The sequence below is a fragment of the Micropterus salmoides genome, unplaced genomic scaffold (genome assembly GCF_014851395.1).
Source record: "Micropterus salmoides isolate LMB-PRFRI ecotype aquatic unplaced genomic scaffold, ASM1485139v1 Ms_hic_scaffold_8, whole genome shotgun sequence".
Lineage (NCBI taxonomy): Eukaryota > Metazoa > Chordata > Actinopteri > Centrarchiformes > Centrarchidae > Micropterus > Micropterus salmoides.
The window spans coordinates 7,946,399-7,968,949 of record NW_024044570.1 but is presented as its reverse complement, the minus strand read 5'-3'; the positions used below and the strand labels follow the sequence as shown (position 1 = coordinate 7,968,949).

Here is a 22,551-nt window from a genome sequence, read left to right as displayed (position 1 = left end):
TAATGATACAGTAAAACAGTTGTAATAAAATGTCTTCATACAAGTTAAAACTGTTGACACTGCATCAATGAGCACAGTGTCAAACAAATGTGAAACTACTTTTCTTAGACAGATTTGTAAAAACAACACGACACATTTGACTGTGGATATTTCAGTAAGTAAGCTGCAGATATAACAACAGCGATAAATCCTTAAATCACTGATAGAAGTAGGAAAAAATGCACAGAGTTGGTTGTTTTTGACAGATGACATTTATTCTCACCAGGCATCTGACATTAGAATCGCTACAGAGTCTGTCAATTGAGAATGGCTACTAAAACTCCAGAGGGGAAATTCCCAGGATATGTGGAACAGGGACAGCATAACAAACAAAACAGAGAGGGTGGGGGACATAACTAACCGTAGGCCACTAAACATAATCTGCCACCTCACTGGAGGAAAAGGTCCGTCCACTTTTTTAAAGCACCTCTCGGTTCTCGTGTGAGACTGCGTTCAGATCGGTGGTCCCACAAAACTAACATTCAGTCAGATTTTTTTTTTTAAAAATACATTGTTTACATACACTAGATATGTACCCCAATAATGCCTACAACTGCTGTTTCACTGAACATTCATAAGTGACAGCACACAATCGCAATAAACAGATCAGTTACATCAGGGAGACCACAAGTGTCTCCAGGAAGTCCCCACAAGGATCTGAACTGGGAGACAGACATCGGTCAACATGGCTGGGCTTACAACACTGGCAGAGTCTGAAGGCCTCTCCTCTCCAAAAACAAAAAGATACTATTACATATATATACACATTGCTCGGTACTGAGCGGACTTCACCCGGAGTCCATGAAAAGAAGCCCTCTCATAGGGTTGAAGAAGGTGAGCGCAGCATGGGTGTTAGACGACAAGTCAGTAGTGTAGGTTCAGTGAGTGCTAACTGCAACATGTGAAGAGTGAGCATACGTTTTTACATAGGATGAAATAACATAGACAACAAGTGTAGAATATCCTCAAACATTGAACCTGCTCACATTTAAGAAGGATTAATTGTATCTCAAAGACTAATTATGTCGGTTTTCACAAGTGCGCAAGAGTTAAAGGAATAGTTTGACATTTTGGGAATTACGCTTATTTGCTTTCTGCCAGCAGTCAGTCAGCTTAGCTTAGCTTAAAGACTGGAAGCAAATGGGAAACAACTAGCCTGTTTCTGGCTGAAGGTAACAAAATCTGCCTAGCAGCACCTCCTTATCTTGTTTGTTTAATCCAGAAATTGTCATTTGTCATCTGCACAGATCAAACAATCATTAGTGAGCTCTAGAGGTGCTGTTGGTCAAATGTGTTGGAAGAACCAAGCTAGCCGTTTCCACGTTTCCACACTCTATGCTTAGCTAAGCTAACCAGCTGCTGATTGCAGCCTTATATTTAACAGTCTGATGTGTATCGTCAAACTCACATCAATTAAGCAAATAGGTGTATTTCCCAAAATGTCAAATCTTTGCTTTAAGTGGGACTGTTAATGTTCAGTGTGTTCTGTTCACGAGTGCAGTGCAGGACAGCAAAGACGACAAGTTTTCACAATTTTGGTCGCTGATCTTAAACAGCTGCAGAAATTGAGCAGCACAAAAGCAGGAGAGGAAAGTTAAGGGGAACGGTGATTTGTCTTTTTCACATACAGTAAAGCCACTTGTGTTATATGGTGGAGAAAGGGAGCACAGGGACATTGGTTCTGCTTCGAGTGCAACAATCCCAAGAAACCAGAGAACTGGGTTGCGAAGACCAGCTACCAACCCGTTAGCTCTGTCACCTTTTTCTCCTCTAACACTTACTCCCTATTTTTCCCTAATCTAACAAAACACACTGCTACCCTTTTCCGGGGTAACAGTGTGTCTGCAGGTGTACTTTATCCTGCTACAGCGCTAAACAGAGCTGAGCAGCATAGCTATTGATAGTGTGTTTGTCGGGTTCAACTCTTCTAAAAGTTCTTATCATGATCCACAGTGACATATTGTCTACAGCGCAAAAGACAAAAAGATGAGTTTATGCTGCAAAGAGTCATTAACACTATGGTGAACGGCAACTGATTACCACGACCCTCTGAGCATACAGAGTCTAAGAAAAAGAATTATTATGCTAGTTTAATGTTTAATGTCCTGTTGGGTCAGTCATACAGGTTACATGGCATAGAAGGTACGCGTTTTAGGAGTCAGCATTGGGCTTGATAAGTTAGGAGTCAAAGTGCAGGGCAGCAGCATCAAAAGATGCTGTTAATATCCTTCCAGAATCAAACCCGGCAGGTGGCGCTGTGTTCAGTTACTGGCCACCTCGTCCGCATTGTCAACCACCTCTATGGTGCTGTCCAGTCCACCACGTGCACGCCAGATCTTCACAGTCCGGTCACTGGAAGACAGGAACATGAAACATAATTCAGATGCACACAGATAGCAAGCTACTTGTTTGATGCTACATAATCTTGCAGACCCTAGTTGATGAATAAAACTCTGGTCAGTCTCTGTTGACTTAAATGGATGTATTTTTATTACAGAACAAAAGCCGACACCACACACATCGAGTACCTTTTACTAGCCTCGATATACCCATGAAAACACCAAAATCCAGTCAGAACAAGTTTCCAACAAGCATATCTCAAGAAATGTATCCTAAAAATAACAGACATAGAAATTGTGTGTTGGTGTGTGTGCGAGACTCACTCTGAGGCGGTGAACAGGTGGCTGCTGTTGGTAGAGATGCTGTTGATGGGGCTCTCGTGACCCTTCAGCTCCCCCAGAGTCCCCAGAGTGTCTGTGTGCCACAGCTTGAGCACCCCACCTCTGCAGCCGCTCAGCAGGGCTGGGGACCCAGGGACAACACCCAGCGCACACACCCAGTCACGGTGGGCGTTCGGGACTTGCTGTTGGCGAGAATGATTAAAGATTTTACTCTAGGGTCTACTGAAAATTTGCATGAATGACACTAAGTTTCTTAAACTTTACCCTGACTTGTGAGGGCTTGGTACTCTCATAAGTAGGACAGATAAACTAAACAAGTCTCTCTGCAGATGACGTTTGTAGTAATGCTCATGTGGTTGACATTGTCCTTCTCAGCCTGGTTATAGTTGGTTCATTAAACTTACCAAATTCTGTCGGACATACACCAAACCAAAAGCTTTAAGTGGAGTTGCTCTTTTAAAGAAAATACACCCTCCACTTTGTTTAATACTTTAAAAAAAAATCGCAGATTCACAAGAAGATATATGAAGGAGTCATGGTGGCACACACAATATACACACACATACGTACATATATAGCATATTAATGGGTCTTTTTGCTTTGCGTTTCTTTTGTATCTTGTTTTAATGCCTTTTCATGTGTTATGTAAAGCACTTCAATGGCGTTGTTGAAAGATGACGCAAATAAACCTACACTGCCTTCCTCAACCTTCAATCCAGAACTGTGCATCAAACACCAAAATATTTCATTGCATCCCTACTGATCAGCTTCTCCGCAGTCTTTGTAATGTATCCAGTACCTGCAGCAGGTCTTTGCGATCCAGGTCCCACTTCTTGATACCGTTGTCTCGAGAGCCGCTGAAGAAAATGTCCCCCTGGACCACCAGTGACTCGATTCCATCGTAATGGGGAGGTTCAAAGTTGTGTGTTGGGCTGATGCTCCCCAGAGAGCCTTCAGTCACATCAAACAGCTGGAACAGCCAGAGTGTTGCATGTTAAAAGGTGTATTGCACTTTATTGTGAAATTTTATATATTATACACACACACACACACACACACACACACACACACACACACCTGCAGCAATTTCTGTATTTTCAAAGAGGATTGAATATTATTTTTTTAATACCCAAGGTAATCATGATAGGTTAATCTGACAAGAATGAATAACTCCCACAGTCTTGATATTGTGTCCCTGAATGCTTGAACAGATCATACGTCATAATCACATAAATAATCTTATCTTTATTAGACAGGGCTCACAGGAATCATTATGTTAATTCCAGAGTATGTGCTGTAATATGTAAATACAGGACACAGAGAGGAGAACAAAACACACCTTGATGTAGTGGTCCTTGGACCCAGTGATCACCAGGTCTTGGTTGTTTCCAGACCGATCCACAGTCAGGCACATCACTGGACCGAGGTGACCAGTAAGTTTCCCTGTGGATGCAAATCTGACAAAGAGACAAATTATTTATAAAAAAAAGAGTCAATCATTTCACTCCCAGTCTGTAAGTTTGGGTCACTACCATGAATTACATTAAATTATATCAGACGTCCAAAGGTTATGGCGCCTACACTGACTTATTTCATGAATAATTCACTCATGTAAAAAAGTGTCTTGTTGGTGTTGGGAGTCTGTTAATTGAGTTCAGAGCATTCAATCAGCCAGACTTCAGGTTATCAACTGTTTACAAAGAGGCAATTCATCAAAATGTATACCAGCTGGACAGCTTTGAATTGGATACCTGACAGGTTTCACATTGAATCAGGTCTTTCAAGTGTGCAACATCAAGAAATCGGGCTTTGATTTAACTCGCGGCGTGTGTTATGCATCTCAAAATAGTGCAGCAGTGTCAGAATGAGCACAGTAAAAAAATAAATAAATAAATAAAAAATCAGGGAATGATGAAACAGATTGGCATCATGGATTCATTTGTGACTGGACAATAGTTAATCTTAAATTGACTTTGCAGCTATTTTGACTGAACAAATCTACTAAGTCAGTTGGTCTAAAGCCCAAATGATCACTATGCAGTATCACTGAACCTTTTCTGACCAGTCATTTAAATTTAGCCCCTCTTCTTACCTTCGTAGATCCCAGACTCTGACTGAGTTTCCGGCGGCAGCGTACAGGACCGTCCCGTTAGGGTTGAGAGCGATCTGGTTGATCTGATTCTCTCCTGCTGGGATGGTGACCGTTCGGCTGGTGTTAGACGCACAGACTTCCCCAACACTAACCTGACCAGACGACCTGAAGATACATGAATGAGATATGTAAAATACAAAATGTTTTGTCTGTCAAGAAATCCTTATGAAATAGGTAAAAACTGTTGTGCAAAAAGAATCCCATTACAGATTTACATAACAGATGTGAAGTATTAATACTTTGACAGACAGAGCTGAAGCATACTGATGAATTTCAGTGGTATTTTTAAATCTACATTTAGGAATTAGCTACTTCTAAAAAGGTCATTTGAGGCCTACTTAAAACGAAAATCCTTGGATGATCAGAGGTGGTGATGGAGCAGTGGATAAGACGCATGCCTTTGGTGTGAGAGATCTGCGTTCGAATCCCACTGTGACCCATCCACCAATGTGTCCCTGAGCAAGACATTTAACCCCTCGTTGCTCCAGAGGCATGCAACCTCTAACATATATAGCAATTCTGAGTCGCTTTGGATAAAAGCGTCAGCTAAAATGTAAGTGTAATACATGTGTGCAAAACAACACAAATGCATAATACATTATGTGAAACACAAGTTCTACCACATGTACAATGAGTGAAGAACGCATGAAGAAGAAAAAAATGTTTCTTCAATTTATAGCCATTTTTCATTTCAATTTCGACAGATTAAGCTCCTTCGGTCAGGCCAAAACACAGCAGCCTAAAACCCGTTCAGGTGGTCACACTCACGTTAGTGTTCGGATGCACTTGGCTGAGTCCCGGATGTCCCAGACTTTGATAGAGGAGGTGGAGACGGTGAAAACCAAACTGGAGCTGTAGCGGACTGACACCACGTTGTTCGGGTGACCAGCCAGGGACATTATCTCCTGACCCGTCACCAGATTCCACACCTTACAGGTCCGGTCTACAGGAGGACAGGCAGTATGTCATCTACATCACCAGTTAATATATATATTTATAAGCACAGGGAGCATGCTGAGAAAGAAGTAAAAACTCGAGCAACAGAGAACAGACCAAGACTGATTTATCCACATACTGTGCACACGGCAGTCTTGGTTAATCCCTGTCAGGTTTTGTTTGTCGTTATATAACAGCATGTCAAAGTGTAATAAATTGCCAGCGCCATAACTAGCAGACGTGAGGAATACTAATTAGCGTGAAGAAGTGAAGGGAGGACGGTAGGAGGGAGGATTGTGGGTTTTAACCTTTGGATCCGGTGAAGAGAAGGTCATCAGTGCAGTCGACACAGAGAACAGCTTTACTGTGGCCCTCTGCCACATGGACACACTGTAATGTCGCCTGCCGACTGCTCTTAGTAGCTGGCACCGGGTTAATGACGCCCCTGGAAAACACACACACACACACATCAATAGATGCAGCACGGACACAACTTTGTCTAATAATCTGAGTGCACACCCACATAACCAGAGTTATGCACAGCATGCAACTCCCGTGGCTGATTAGGACGATGCTGCAAACCAAAAACACAAAGAGATGACAGTAACAGTCCTTAGAGAAAAAGTGGACACTGGGAACAGAGTCACCGTTAGAAGAAAAGAAAAGCCAAGATTCCTTAAGGAGCTTCTCTTTGAGTCCAGAATAGATAAAAACACCCAATGATGCAAAGACAGACGATAACTGGATAAAGTGGTGTTCATAAGGGACCACAGCCTAGATCAATCATTAATTGGCTGGTTGTGTTGGCAAATTAGCATCTAGTAGTGTAATTGTTCAATTACTACTCTCTAACAGTTGTAGCTATCAGTATCAGTGGAGCAGCAGGATGAGCTGATTGTGTGGCACAGATCCAGACATCAATATTCAGGAGTTGATTGAATGAGCTTTAAAAAGGCCTCCTGTGTGCAGAATAAAAACTAATGAAAAGAGAGGATTATTGAGGGTTCAGATTCATTATCAGTAATAAGCTTGACAAGATGACACTGTTTAGGTTTATTGTAATTGTCTACTGATCCGAGCGAGCGTAACTACCTAACTACCTACGCACAATTACAGATAATCTCACCCTGGACACAACCTGTTCCAACTTCTCCCCTCTGGTAACCGCTACAGAGCACCGTACGCCAACCAACAGACTCAGAACAGTTTCTTCCCATAAACCATAAGTCTGAGGAACAGCTGACTCTGACTCACATGTCAGGAACAATTTCTGTGCAATAATTCCTGTTTACTGGCTACCACTTACCATTTATTTATTTATCATTCTCTATTTCAGAGCTGTTCTTACTGTTCATATTGTATATTATACTGTATACCAAATCCACCTACCTCATGTACATAACACCACACATAATACTTATATATTCCAGCATCCTTTGCACTCATCCCACTGTGTACATGTATGCTTGTATGTGCACCTGTATATCACATCCACATCTGACATGTACATAATAATGGTAATAATTTACTCGTGCATCCTTTGCACTCTGCTCATGGCACGACTGCACTATTGTCTCAATCTGTCTGTTCTGTTTATAGTGTCAATATATGTGTTCTCTATACTGCAGCCTGTGTGTGATTTAATTACTGTTATTATTGTGTTAATGTATAAGTAAGCGCATCGTGAGCATTCTACAATCCAGAGTCAAATTCCTCGTATGTGTACATATACCTGGCAAATAAAGCTGATTCTGATGTTTAAGTCACTTTAACCGTTCATGTCTGGTTAAATCTAGTGTTTTGTTAGTCTTATGATTTGTCAACGCAAACAGTGTAGGTCACGATAAGAAAAAGATTCCACACCACGTGCGTCTGTGATTCAGATTCACCTTTGCTCTGTACACCAAAAGGTGAAATTTTAGTGAACTATATGACAAATAAAAAACAAAAAGTTGTACTTGGGTGGACCGGCGAGAGGAGGGGAAACAGAACGGAGGATGCGGTTGGAGGACAAGTGGTGACATCCATCCGTCCTGGAGGGGAAAAGAATATAAGATATTCCCGAGACCTGATTAACTATTGACTTAAATGCTAATTAGTTCCCATTTTTATCAAAATCCTTAATTGTTTTTACATAATTCCATATTGGGTCCAACTTAACTTCAAGAAGAGCTAATTCTAGAGTGAAACCATGTACTCATGAGAGGGGAAAGCATATACAATAATCATGTAGCTTTAGTCTGACAAAATGTCACTCCTTGTATATAATCAAAAGCCATACCAGTGGTTTAGCATGCCTTAGCAAAAGATATTTTCTACCTTCCATGTATCCAGTTTGAAAATCATCATGGTGAAAGTTTAAACTCAGGTGAATTTATGTTCCATCCATGTACATTACATTTTTTGTGTCATGTCACACAGGCCGTGCCCAAAATCAGTTCCTATTTGAAATTTTGTATGTATTTATTTGTTAACCCTGTTATTTCATTTGAGTGTCTAATCTCTAAGTTTAGAATATATGCACTATAAAGTGACATCCATGGTATATACACATTACCTTTAGCTACAAATTCCACAATGCAATGTTTTAAATTTAATAGATATGTAAATTACAGTTATGCACTGCTGTACCTCTCAGTGATTGTGCGTTCGGAATCTCAATGTAATCCCAACTAGTAAACTATTGAGTGCTTAGAATAGTGATTGAGTGAACAGGGGAGTGATTTCAGACACAACCACGGTAATGCATTTGCAAGTAGAGAACACCTTATTTTGAAAACACTCCTACATTCTGAATTTATGGGCTGCCTGCAAAGAAACACTGCATTGTCGCATTGAGAAGTTGGTGTGTAATCAGGAAATCAAATCCAGCAGGAAAAACAACAAGCAAATGTAATTAGAAGGACAATCTGAAGTTGACTGTTTCTTGGATAGAAAATGCCTTCTGGCACCCTGACTTTAAAATGCTTGAATGCTCCAATAAAGACCACAATCCTTGCTTACTTACTACTATGCAACAATGTAACATGAAGAAAACAAGACATTTACGGCTAATGGATTACCTGTCATCAACAAATCTGTGCAAATAGATTTTCATTTCTATTCACTGAACTGAAATGGAAATGTAATGGCTACATGGAAGGTGGAAAACAAAGATTCAATCCTACAGTATGCTTTGCAAAATGGTCAGTAGTCATGTGCATTGAAAGAGTCAAACAATACCAATACTTTGCTATACCACTAGTATGATCTTGAATAGTTTTATGATATTTTTAGGGTCCATTTTGATACAATGTGCACTTTGGATTTCTACAAAATAGCAATCAAAATGATAATACTACCTTGAGAAAGCTAGTTTTTATCATAACACTCCAAAAACTATATTAATGTGTTCGTACTGCTACAGATCTACATGTATGTCTCGTGTCTACATTAACAGGACATACAGTACCTACTGTAACTTGGGAAATAAGACAAACTGACAGATTTTGCAGTGCAATGCTGCCGCTCATCCTGGAATTTTCCCCAGACTTTAATCTGACTCTCTGGCAGGTTTGTGTCAATTGTACTTATCTCTGGTTCTTACTTATCCTGCAAGGCATTTGCAGTACGCCCCAAATACCCTGTCACACTGCTAAACACAGCAATGTGGTTACAGGGACGAGCGGTTGGGGAGAGGGGAAGTGGTGGGCTGCTCTTCAGGCTCCTGATGACTGGGCTGTGAAGGAAGACAGTAGGGCTGCCAATTAAGCTGCAGCATAATTAAAGTGTGTGCTAAGCTGTTTACACACTACTGGCAGGAGTGTGGGAGGACTGCATGAGGACAGAAGGGAGACGCATATGCTGCATTCATGCCATGGGAGCAACTGTCAGGACAGCTTGACAGGAGAGTGTTCACGTGTTCATACTCATCTGAAGCTATAAAGAGCTATAAAGGGAGAAGCTTTCCTGTTCAATGTGGTTTACTAGATTTTTCAGCCTGTGGATATTTCAGGCCAGGATAATTCTGTCAAGATATGAAAGTTCCTGTCCCACCAGAGTTGCAGAAAAACATTTCTTAATACATTTACATTTACAGTACTTATCCGAGGGATGTAGTATCCTGGTTACAGTGAAATGCATTAAGTCAATTCAACTTTAGTTAAATAGCCCAAAATCACAAATTATTATTAACATACTACCCTTGAACCCTTTTTTAATATTGTAAATCTTCTTTTGGAGGCTTTTAACTGTAAACAGAAAATTGTTTACCAATTTTTGGTATGAAAATAGTACTAGCATATTGTACCTTATTTCAAAGTATCTTCTATCAGCCACTTAAATCTAAAGCAAAGCTAGTTTTAATGCACACACACACAAGAAAATTAAGAGAGACTAGAAATTAGATTCTTATCCTTCACATCTAGCCTGAGGGTGTGGGGCAGATTAAATGCCATGTTGTAACCTAAAGGGTTCCTTTCCTCTGGGTTGTCCTGGTAGCCTAGTGGTCAAAAAACGTATTTCATCATCACTTGTTCAATTCTAGTCAGGAACTCAAGATTCCAGTCTGTCTCTACTACCTGCTGTTTATAAAGGCTAAAAAACATCTTTAAAAAAAAAGGAATAAACATGCATCCGTGCCATCAGAAAATGACAAGCAATGAAATGTATTTCTTTTGTTTGTTCTATGTAAATAAAGAAATCACACTCCGTGATGGAGGCGCTCTGAAGGCATGAAGTCAGACAGAGTTTCCAAATAGTGTTAACCACTGGAGATTTGACATTGACAGTTTTTTCTCTGTATAGAAAATGCCATCAACTGGCTTTGCCATATGACATGAATGCAGCGATAGTCAGGACTCGTATCAACCCCATACACACACAGACCCATGAGTGCAGAGTGAATGTAAAGAAAATGTAGTTTCAAGTGGGCAAAAATATGTTTGCACATCTTGCCAAGGAAAGCCTAAAAACTCAAATATTAAGACGATTAGTAACTATTGTCAATAGTCATCACCAATGTAAGATTCAGTTATCAGCTGTATAAATTAATCTACAGTATTTCAGTACTATATATCTTCAGACAGGACGTCAGGGACTAGAAATGTTTTTGACATGTAAATACGCGTTGAGATCATATATAGCACACAGCAAATTTTACAAAAACAGCTTACTCAGCACGTTCTTCCATTTCAGTCTCACACACAAGAATTTACTGATAAGACCAAGAAAGGAAAAATTCAGTGGTTTCTTCAATAAGTAGAATGCTTATCTTTAGTAGATCAACAGCAGAAACACTGATTAGCACCAATTTGAGTCAAAACCATTAGGAGTGAAAAAAGAAAACGTCCCCATTATGGCTCAATAAAGAGACATAATATCCAAGTTAGGTAAGAATAATACGATTCAACATTCAACATAGAACTTGGCAGGTGAAAGGTTATCCCACCAGGCACAGAGCATTTTTGATTTAGTTGATTTAGAGACCACATGCTTCTCTAAAGCAGGAAACCGAGAGGAGTATTATTAGTAGAGTTGAAGTGAAGTTATTTATATTTTTCAGCTTTGCAGCCACAATGTCGGCATCAAGCTCTTACTGTTTAATCTCCTTGACTTTTGCCCTGTCGGCAGCTGCGTGTGCCTTGTCGTAGGTCTTCCTGCGAGAGAGCGGGGAGGGCTCCGGCGCTCGCTTTTCCACCCCAGACGAAGTTCTGGAGCCAGAACTGACCATTCAGTTTCATATAGTTACCCACAAACGACACAAAGAATAATAATAAAACAACAGAAGAATGTGAAACCAAACATAAAATAATGGTAACAATGAAGAGATGAGCATGCAGTACACATAGAAACACAGTTACCTGATATTTAAAGTCCCAAAACAGTGGTGGTTCTTCGCCAAGCTCATTTTTAACTACTCAGGACTGTGTAGATTTTGCGTTACACTAAAATATAATTCTATTACTTTACTTGCTGATGCGCTGTCAGCCAAGGCTCTTTAAAAAAAATATACAAGTCAATGTGCACTTAGAAGCAGGGTCTTTTGCAGGTCAGTTAAAGCAGTCTGGTTAGTATCTTTGCTTTCAGCGTGCAACTAAGCTGTAATGAGGAATTAGAAAGGCACTTTGTGCAGGGAACAGTAATAAATGAGCCATATAAATGTTAATATTGGCCCCTTTACCTCAAAGGACTCATCAGTTGGAGGAAGGTATAGCCATTTGATGTAAGGATGCTAATGAATAATGTAAAACAAAATTAAATAAAGCGGAGGACATAGCAGCAACATCAAACATGCAGGAAGGAAGGAAGTAGCAATCACTGTGTTAGCAGAAGAGTGCCGGGCCTAGACTTACATGCTGCCCATTTTAGAGGAAAAGCCGGGGGAGAGAGCTGTGTAGTCCCTGACTGATGAGCCTGATGAGTCCATGTCTCCTCCCCCATCTGGTGTTTCAGCTAAGGGCAGCATCGGACTGGAGAAGTCTGCAGTGGGTGCGTCGGGGGCGGAGTCACTGTTTGCGTACAGCAGCTCCATCTGAGTGGTGGTTCTTCTACGAGCCTGTACAGCACAGATAAGTGAAATTAAGACAGGAAGTAATTGGGGAAAAACTAGTATATGACACATTAAGCCATTAAACATTGTAATACCTTATTTCTCGTTTTGGTGTCACCACAGAGTTTCATGAGATCTGATGCCAAGGTGCTGGGAGGAAGACATGAGTTTTATATACGAGTATTATGGACTTTTGTAAAAACACACAGTGCATAAAACAACACAAAACAGAACACAACAAAGATATGAACTAAACAACATAAAACATAACACATAAACACAAAATAATGTAACATAGCATAATATAAACATTTCATAAGCTATATAAAGATAAGTAACAATAAATAAGAAACATAATGATAACATAATGCAAAGCAACATACATAGCATAGTACATCATAAGTCAGCATAACATAAGCACAACATAAAATAAAATAAACTCACTTTCCCTCTGCAGAAGGGCTCTGGGCAGACTCATCACTGCTGCTATCATCCCCATTTTCTGTCAAATGAGATCAATGAATAACATAAGAGTTGAAAGAAAACCATCTTGGCCGACTGAGATGACTGCTTATGACTTTCTAAAATGGTTCTTAGCAAGTACACCTTGCCTACGACTAAATAATTTATCCTTCAGCTCACTTTCGCTAAAGGGTTGTGTGAAGCAATTTGTTTGTCTTTCATTAAATAGCTGCACAAAATGGATATAGGAAAGAACAAGTGAAGCAGATGAGGGCGATGTCAGCACAGCGCCATGCTGTTTTATCGACAAACAGAAACTTGCTCCTCACTCAATGGAATCAGATGGATTGAAAAGGGTGAGGGGTCAGAGAGCAGTCAGGTGGGGAGGGATATAAAGAGAGATGTGTGGACGAGTTGGGGCAAAGGTAAAAGACCTGATATGAGACAATAAGGTGGAGGAGTGTGAAGAATCATTAGTCCGTTGCTCCAGGTGGGGTCAGCTGACCTACAGGGTCCAACAGAGCTATAATATCCACGGTGTATGGTTCCTGTGGAAGGGTCTGGGGTTAGCGGGGTGCTAAAGCATGGAGGCTGTAGCACATGGTGAGCTAGGAGGAGCAGCAGGAGGAGGTAGAGTGTATCCAGATGAAGGGACGGGAAGGAGAGGTCAGCAGACAGATGGAGGGAAGCCTTGTTGCATTGCACCTCATGCACCTGTTCATGTTATGTTTAGTTAGTTTTCAAAAGTCAAAGGGAAGGAACCATGCATTCATAACACAGATAAGAGTCTTATATGGTTTCACTTACCAGCCGGGATGTTACCTAGCTCTGCAAAAACATAAGAAAACAAAAAAGAAAAACGTGGGGGAACAGAAAAGGCAATACACAAATCAAAACTTAGTCCCCCAAAATTCTAAAAAACAAACAAACAAAAAGAAAATAAAGTGCAGCTACAGTAAACAAGAGTCTCCTACTGAACAGAGGCTGGCAGAAATACTTTTACAATCACAACACAAACATTGGCGATAAAACCAACTCTGTAGCCTATAAATGTAAATGTTTTTAGGAATTTGGATAACAGTAAAACTATCTTTGTACCAGAGTTTAACAGGGGAATTATGTATCAGTTATAAAATAATTAGGCCAGCTTCTATTCAGCAGAAGACAACAGGCAGGAGCATGTCAATGGGCCCAATCATGCAACTGACCAGTAATCCAGTCCACTTCCTGAAAGGTCAAATGCTTTGTAACAGATACGTGGAAAGACTTACATCATCATCCCAGAATACAATCTGAATCCCAGTTTTACTTTACATGATATTAATGACACTCACAGGAGGTGGACTGGGTTAAACTAGGGGTCTGGTCCGTATTTTGGGTCCTTGTCTCCACTTCTATCTCAACCCAAACAGAACTCTTTTGTTACCTTGCAGTGCATTCCCCAGCAGCGCGTCAAGCTCTGGGTTAAACTCGGCCTTCTCCTTCAGCATGTGAAAGAGCAACTGGTTCTGTGTGGCGCTGGTGATCTCGGTCTGCTTCAGCCTGCCCTCCATCACCTTCACCTGAGACTCCTTCTGTGCTGCCTGGAGACCCTGAAGGGGTGAGAGCGTAGACATTACACAATGTTTATAGTGTTATTCACTGTCCATCTCAAAATCACACCGACATCTTGCATATGGTTTAATAACTGCAAATATAGAGTCATGTATCGGTTTCAAAACTTATGCAGTAATAACAATGTTAAAAAATGGCAAAAATGTATCAGGACTATATTTATTAAATAGCATCATTATGATGTAAATGTATCAGATTTATCCAAACGGCAAATTTTCTTCTGCAGTCCCTGACTAGGATGATGTTAAAAAAGTAAAATTGCCTGATTCAGGTTGAAAAATCAGTCTGTATGTACCCAAGAATTCTTGGCTTTCTTATTCACGTTTCAGGTTGCAAAGCTGTTATAAGCACAGACAGTGGTGATTATTCCCAATGAACACTGTTATTAGGGCTGGTACCTTGTTGATAGCCATTGACATGAAGTGATCCAATAGAAAACGAGCTTCTGTCAGGGTACAGGAACCAACAACAGCAGAGATGTCCACTGTGTCGCCTTCCTCCTGGATAAAAACAAAAAAGTGAATTTATAAAACTTCAACAAAAAATAAATAAAATAAACGTGCTGGATATGTGCTAAGAACACTTTCATCACATCAAAGTTTGGCGAATTAGAAACCCCTGTTAAGCTGTTCCTCCATCATTTTTACTGAATCTATTTAACCAGCCAGTACAGCTAAAACATTTTTTTTTTTCAATTTTCCAATTCCCAATATTCTCAGTCTGTCTCACCTTGGTTTCCTCCATCTGCATGATGTTGGCCTGACAGTCTGCGATGCTGTCATTGATGTAGTCAATGTTGGCCGTCAAAGCATCCACTTCCTCGTTTAGGGGAAGCACTGCCTTCTCTGCCTCTGGCCCCTCCCTGAGCACCCTGTCCCTCTTCCTGATGACCTTCTCTTTGCGCTTGGTCAGCTCCTCTCGTTGCTATGATCAGAAACACACTGACTTGTAAGAAAATCAACAGAACTAAACAGATTTCAGTCCATGGAGTTATTTCTAAATGTATACATGATAAACCGCTGTGGAATAACAAGAAAGGATCTTGAATTTATTTTTAAAAAAAATGGAAACCAGGAAGTAACAGACACTTTCAACACAAAATTATTCCAGGTTTTGCTTTTGTTACCCACTGATCATGATGAATCATGCAACAACAAGATGATGTAGCAGTAATTAAAGCCTCCTCCAAGGTCAGGTTTTGATGCCATTTTTCCAAAACAACCTCTCAGTTCTTACTGACTCAACAGTAGAGACTGGAAATATGGCACAAAGACACGTCAACAGCCCCCTCAGTCATCTGCCAGACGCTTCTCCAATTCCAGACCATTTGATTCAGAATTTAGTGGAAAATTATTAGCAACAGAATTATGTATTATTATGTATACTTCTGTTTTGGCATTTTACTGTACAAAACAAATGTAAACAGCAGAATAGCCAACATGAATGTAATACTATTTGGAAGGTATATTGTGGTTTTGTACTTTGTATGCCATTTTGGTAATATCAGTGTCATAAAGTGGGGCCAAAAAGTATTTAGTCAGCCAATGATTGTGCAAGCTCGCCTTCTTAGAAAGATGAGGTCTGTAATTTTCATCATAGGTACACTTCAGCTATGAGACACAAAATGAGAAAAAAAAAAAAATTAAATCCAGGAAATCACATTGTAGGATTTTTAAAGAATTTATTTGTAAATTATGGTGGAATAATACGCATTTGGTCAATAACAAAAGTTCAACTCAATACTTTGTAACAATCTTTGCTGGCAATGACAGAGGTCAAACATTTCCTGTAAGTCTTCACCAGGTTTGCACACACTGTAGCTGGTATTTTGACCCATTCCTCCATGCAGATCTCCTCTAGAGCAGTGATGTTTTGGGACGGTCAGTGGGCAACACGGACATTCAACTCCCTCCACAAATTTTCTATGGGGTTGAGGTCTGGAGACTGGCTAGGCCACTCCAGGACCCTGAAATGCTTTTTATGGAGCCACAGTGTGTTTGGGATCATTGTAATGCTGAAAGACCCAGCCACGTTCCATCTTCAAGGCTCTCAATGATGGAAGGAGGTTTTGGCTTTAAATCTCACGATACATGGCCCCGTTCATTCTTCCCTTAACACGGATCAGTTTTCCTGTCCCCTTTGCAGAAAAACAGCCCCAAAGCATGAGGTTTTACTCCCCCATGCTTCACAGTAGGTATGGTGTTCTTGGGATGCAACTCTGCATTCTTCTTCCTCTAAACACAAGTTGAGTTTTTACCAAAAAGTTCTATTTTGGTTTCATCTGACCACATGATATTCTCCCAATCCTCTTCTGGATCATCCATATGCTCTCTGGCAAACTTCAGACGGGCCTGGACATGTACTGGCTTAAGCAGGGGGACACGCCTGGCACTGCAGGATTTGAGTCCCTCTCGGCGTAGTGTGTTACTGATGGTAGCCTTTGTTACTTTGGTCCCAGCTCTCTGCAGGTCATTCATCAGGTCCCACCGTGTAGTTCTGGGATTTTTGCTCACCGTTCATGATCATTTTGACCCCACAGGATGAGATCTTGCGTGGGGCCCCAGAGCGAGGGAGATTATCAATGGTCTTGTATGTCTTCCATTTTCTTACAAAATGCTCCCACAGTTGATTTATACACACCAACCTGCTTGCCTATTGTAGATTCACTCTTCCCAGCCTGGTGCAGGTCTACAATTTTCTTCCTGGTGTCCTTCGACAGCTCTTTGGTCTTGGCCGTGATTGAGTTTGGAGTCTGACTGCTTGAGGCTGTGGACAGGTGTCTTTTATACAGATAACGAGTTCAAACAGGTGCCATTAATACAGGTAACGATTGGAGGACAGAAGAGCTTCTTAAAGAAGAAGTTACAGGTCTGTGAGAGCCAGAAATCTTGCTTGTTTGTGGGTGACCAAATACTTATTTTCCACCATAATTTACAAATAAATTTTTTAAATCCTACAATGTGATTTCCTGGATTTTCTTTTCTCATTTTGTCTCTCATAGTTAAAGTGTAAAATTACAGACCTCTCTCATCTTTCTAAGTAGGAAAACTTGCACAATCAGTGGCTGACTAAATACTTTTGGCCCCACTGTAAGTACAGTAGAGTCATATTTATTACAACCTCAGACTGGCCAAGTTTTTCACTGCTTCCACCTACAAGAAGCTACACTCAGCAGGTTGACAGTCGATATTGAGGTTGCCTTTACAGGAGTTTCTTGCTGGTGTCAAAGTTTCGAGCTGATAATATTCTGGTCATTATGCGTCTTTCGTTCTGTAATTGATATATCAAGACAAAGTAACACCAACATACCAACGTACTGCTGTAGCTTTACCTTGAGGAGGCGGTTCATGTCGGCCTCCATGTTTGAAATGGTCATCCTCTGCATGATGACGTCAGAGATCCGTCGCTCCAGAGACTGCCATTTATTGCGGGCGACTCTGGTGGAGTAAACACCCACTGTGCGCCTGTAGGAAGACCTGCACACACACACAGCGTAAGACAATAATGTGAATGATTGATTTGTCAAAAGGATTTAAAGGAGATGGTATTATGCTTATTTTCAGGTTCAAAATCTTATTTAAGGATTGTACCAGAACAGGTTTACATGGTTTAATTTTCTGAAAACACCATATTTTTGTCATAGTGCACATTGCTGCAGCTCCTCTTTTCACCCTGTGTGTTGAACGCCTCGTTTTAGCTATGGAGTGATACATCCTGTCTCTAAATGATCTTTGTTGGGAGTTGCACATGCGCAGTTCCTAGTTAAGGACTACTAGCCAATCAGAAGCAGAGAAGGGCGGGTCAGTGAGAAGCAAACACGGCTGCGGTCCGGTGGATTTCAGGTGTAAGAAAGGGAATTTGTGAGCAGATGATAGCGAGGTAGAGGAGGAAGAGAGCCACATGTTTAATAATGGCATTTGTGGAGCTTTTTCGCTCAAATGCAACCTGTGTGTCCAGACTGAGGTCGCATTTAAAAAGATCTGGACCACATATGGAAGTGGCCCAATTCCGAACTGGAAAAGATCAGATTCCATGTGACGCCCTGTTCACACAGTCATAAAAAGATCAGATCTGAGTCACATATGGGCAAAAAAAAAAAAAAAAACGATTTGGGTCACTTTGGCCTACAGTCTGAACGTAGCCATAGACTGGAGCAAGAGTGGTGAGTTATTAATCTGTAACAAAAGTATCTTTCGTCCATAAAGTTTTAACTGAGTCTCTACATCACAGAAACATGTCCATTGACTGCCTGGAGGGTATCTCGTGTTTGGAAGGGAGAGGAGAGGTGTGCTGCAGCTCAATGTTTTTCCACCTGTGTTTTTGAGGGCGTGTCGGACTAGCTATATGAGGTGCATTCAGCTTTCATCCCTGTGTCGTCACAAGGATGAAAGGGAAACAGCTGGACTACAAACAGCTGTTTCCAGGCAGCTCAGAGCAGAGTTTTCTGTGAGAGATGGGAACTCCCTTAGGGCTGGACTTTGGGCTTTTTCACTTTGCAAACCTATTACATGCACAGAAAAGGTATATAACTCAATAAAGGAGAGGGAAAAAGCCAAAAAGCATAATACCACCACTTTAACACTTTTGATCACATTCAGGGATGATGTAAAAGAGCTCATGAACATTTTCTGGAGCTGGTTGACAAGGAGTCTGCAGTAGAGGCAGGAAATCAGTATATAATACACCACCTACAATTGTGGGATAGCATAAGGTGATATTTGCGTAAATACCTGAAATTATAAGAATATCTACCATACAGATGTAAATGTAGAGTCGCACGTACTAACAACAACATGCACACACACACACACACACACACACACACACACACATCTTACTGTTACCAGGACTAATTATACTCTGTTGATAAGAACTACTTCTCATTCCACCTGTCAAAGCTACATCTCTGTGAAGAAGCTTCTTTGAAGCAAGCCACTGCAGCCCTTTACATTTAGTGTGATGTCTTATGCAGCTATTATTTGGAATTGGTAAGCCTATAAAGCCTACTCTTTATTTCCCTCATAAATACAGAAAAAGGATTAAACTAGAAATAAAATATGTAAGAAGTATTGGTATCAGTATCGGCAATACCAGCCTGGGTTTTACTTGGTATTGGATCGTATAGGGTTTTTGCTTCTCTGGAATCATTAATGTGTACTGAACACACCCTTTGTGCACACACAGACTCACCGAGTGCCGTTGGGAGCAGCGTTGCCGGACGAGTACATGCGTCCAGATGGAGGTCTGTGGGGGGAGTCCTGGACTGTTTCTGGGAGATTGACTTTCCTGATGACCTTACCTGAGGTGGGCCTGGCTTGCCTCCTCAGAGCCGTCACCTGACACACATTGCAAACAGTAAAGTAATGACAGGTGAACACTACAGCATACCAGTGTATTTCTGCATCCATTATGTATCACACATGTTTCAGCATACATTATTGATCACAAGTATTTCTGCATACATTATGTATAGTACAATCCATACTCTCTTTTTCTGCCACTGCTCACCTCCTCGGTCTTTCTCCTCAGAATCAGCTCCTGTTGCCTTTTCTGAGCCTCCAGTAACTTTAGTTGGTGCTGTAACACAGTTACAGTAACAGTTCAATGATGATATTGAAGCTCGTGGTACAGATTGATTAAGACGTAATTACAGACAAAGAGGATGTAGAGGCCATCGCTGTCACTGACCTCTTGCTTGCGCTGGTCTTTCTTTAATGAAGCAATTTCTCGGTTTCTGCGAGACTCGTTCATCCTGTTCCTCTCCTGCTGCTCCTTCATCTGCTTCATGAGACGGACCTGGAGCAATCAAATTAAAAATATTTCTATTATATACACAAACTATCGAGAAAGCAAGTCAAAATTTGGTCGAGCAAATTGAGTAAATTATGTAGATTTAAAGCTGCTGATCTCATGGGGCAGCATGCTTCTGATGCTACCCTAACGTGACCTATAAGTTCTCAGTCAATGGTTTTTGGTCAATTTTATATTAATCTCAATTGTAGTAAATCCTTCCAAACATACTTAACTGGGGGGGGGGGGGGGGGGGACATACACAAAGGGTAATGTAGGAAAAATGATAATCAAAAGATGACAAATTTCCCCAATAGCATTACAATACAGTATTATCACAATCAACCTCAAAGTGGACATCTACTGTAAGCAATCATACCTTTGTCTTCTTCATTTCCGCCACATCCAGCTGAAGCTTCTTCAGCTGTTTCTCGTACTGTGACTGGTTCTTCAGGAGTCGGGCGTGCTCCTTCTGAGCAGAGTGTAGCTTCTGAAGCTCTTTGTTCATGACGCTCAGCTTCTTTTCATATTCAGCCTTGATCTTGCGAGCCTTGTCCTCTGTGCCGCTTTCTACTGATGCTGAAAGTATGCACCACAAAACTCATGGAAAACTGATCTTCCGTAAAAAGACAGAATGCAATAATGCTGTAAAACTTTTTAAAAATGGTAAAAAACACAATCGCTTTTAATTGGTAGAGTTTCACATGTAGCGCTCACACTGTGTTACAAACACATTTTTGCTTATCACAAACTTGATCTTCAGCTGTCAAAAAGTATCGTGGTTTGTTGTTTTTTTTAGCTGAAAACTTGCCCATCAGACAATACTTTGATCCATTAGTGCTGATAAACATAAATGTAACTGTCTTCGTCTGACTGCTGGCGGAACACATTCTCAACGGACTTTAAAGGATTCTCTGAACTACATAAAGTATAAAGCGTTCTGAAGCGTTCTGAATAGTTTCGGTTTTTTTTATTACTAAAGAACAAAAACCAAGATCAAACATGCAGGGTAAGATATAAATTCTTCCAAATACAAGTAGAACAAGCAAGAACTTAAATATACATCCCTTTAAAACTGAAATAAACTTATTGAAAGGCACTGGGCTTTAAAAGCCAAACCCACATCTGCCTTTTGGTGGATGTTTTTATCCAACCGCCTGAGCAAGAGTGGATAAATGACGTACAGTATATCAGTAGAGTGCATTACTCTTCCCACTGAGCAATACATGACCCCCCCCCCCCAATGGCATCCTTGTCTTACTCATGTTATGGAGGACACGGTCCCTCTCCAGCTGGGTGTCCCTGATCTTGCACTGCAGCATCATCAGCTTCTGTTCGTACTGCTGTTTGAGTGTGTGCAGACGCCGCTGGCTGTTCTCCAGCTCGTCGATCAGCTTCTGCTTGATGGCGATCTCACAGGTGATGTTGGCCAGATCGGCCTGGAAGTTCTCTGTTCGACACACATGATCAGATTAAGTTTTCACGTCCGCAGTGAGATTACGGTCACAAAATGGAAGTATATTCTGTTTTCTGTGCAAAAGACACTTTTACATAAAATCACTCCAAAAGGGGGGATGTAATTTTCTAAATCATTGTCTTTTGTCTCATTAATTACTTCATTTCTGTTCTTTAAGTGTTTAGATCCTTATACTAACAGCCTTCCCACAAGATTTAGTGAATAGATCATTTTGAGTATTTGGGTTCTACTTTTGCTGTGTTTGGGACAAATTCATTTAAGTCTGTAAACATCTCATCGCAATTTAAAAAATATTACTTTTCTTTTGCCCATTACTCAGCACTTTATTTCCCTAACCGTTTCTGAGTTTCCTTAATGTGGTCAGCTATAAACATAGGCGTGAATGTGGTGCTGGTGGGCTTGTGTGAAACTGGTCTGTTAATGGTTGAACAGCTCCCCCTTGTGGACAATCAGCAGCCCCTTAAGGGGAACGAGCGAGAGATGCCACACAGTCTCTCATACCTTTTTCATCTGACTCCGAGTCAGAATCTTCTGAGCTCTCTTCCACATCCATCTCTTCTTCATCCTCCTCTTCTTCCTCTTCTCCTTCTCCTTCCTCATGGTCGCTGCCTTCCTGGACCTCCTACATGATAACATACCCATAACTTAATATCTGAAGGCACTCTTCAATGTATTCCAATGCAGATTCAATATCAAGATGAAACCTGAGGCAGTCATACCATTTCTGCATCCTCATTGACCCTTTCTGTCATTTCCTTCTCGGTGCCCTTTTCTTGATCATTGTCAGGAACTTCATCCTTGGTGGCACTGAAAGAATCAGACATGGTTAAGAATCAAATTCTTGATTATGCCATGAATATTTACTGAGCAG

The 22,551-nt window shown here is 40.8% G+C and overlaps 1 protein-coding gene across 5 annotated transcripts in view; it reads right to left on the bottom strand.

Annotated features, from left to right (window-relative positions):
* Positions 1-232: 232 nt before the first annotated feature.
* Positions 233-22,551, bottom strand: part of kif21a (kinesin family member 21A) — a 58,077-nt gene continuing 35,758 nt past the window's right edge. For 2 of the 5 annotated variants that reach the window (XM_038705814.1, XM_038705816.1), the window contains 25 exons: positions 22,400-22,487; positions 22,182-22,302; positions 21,465-21,653; positions 20,583-20,782; positions 20,102-20,209; positions 19,922-19,990; positions 19,604-19,749; positions 17,745-17,889; positions 15,143-15,337; positions 14,812-14,913; positions 14,226-14,391; positions 13,607-13,627; positions 12,782-12,839; positions 12,433-12,487; positions 12,141-12,343; positions 11,969-12,019; positions 11,385-11,510; positions 7,767-7,841; positions 6,117-6,253; positions 5,641-5,815; positions 4,813-4,977; positions 4,060-4,177; positions 3,520-3,690; positions 2,703-2,902; positions 233-2,391 (listed from right to left, as the gene is read on the bottom strand). In XM_038705814.1, the coding sequence (XP_038561742.1) occupies positions 2,301-2,391; positions 2,703-2,902; positions 3,520-3,690; positions 4,060-4,177; positions 4,813-4,977; positions 5,641-5,815; positions 6,117-6,253; positions 7,767-7,841; positions 11,385-11,510; positions 11,969-12,019; positions 12,141-12,343; positions 12,433-12,487; positions 12,782-12,839; positions 13,607-13,627; positions 14,226-14,391; positions 14,812-14,913; positions 15,143-15,337; positions 17,745-17,889; positions 19,604-19,749; positions 19,922-19,990; positions 20,102-20,209; positions 20,583-20,782; positions 21,465-21,653; positions 22,182-22,302; positions 22,400-22,487 (3,175 nt within the window). In that variant the 3' untranslated portion in view covers positions 233-2,300. The remainder of the gene's footprint in view (positions 2,392-2,702; positions 2,903-3,519; positions 3,691-4,059; positions 4,178-4,812; positions 4,978-5,640; positions 5,816-6,116; positions 6,254-7,766; positions 7,842-11,384; positions 11,511-11,968; positions 12,020-12,140; positions 12,344-12,432; positions 12,488-12,781; positions 12,840-13,606; positions 13,628-14,225; positions 14,392-14,811; positions 14,914-15,142; positions 15,338-17,744; positions 17,890-19,603; positions 19,750-19,921; positions 19,991-20,101; positions 20,210-20,582; positions 20,783-21,464; positions 21,654-22,181; positions 22,303-22,399; positions 22,488-22,551) is intronic. The other 3 variants (XM_038705815.1, XM_038705817.1, XM_038705818.1) reach the window with 3 other exon arrangements.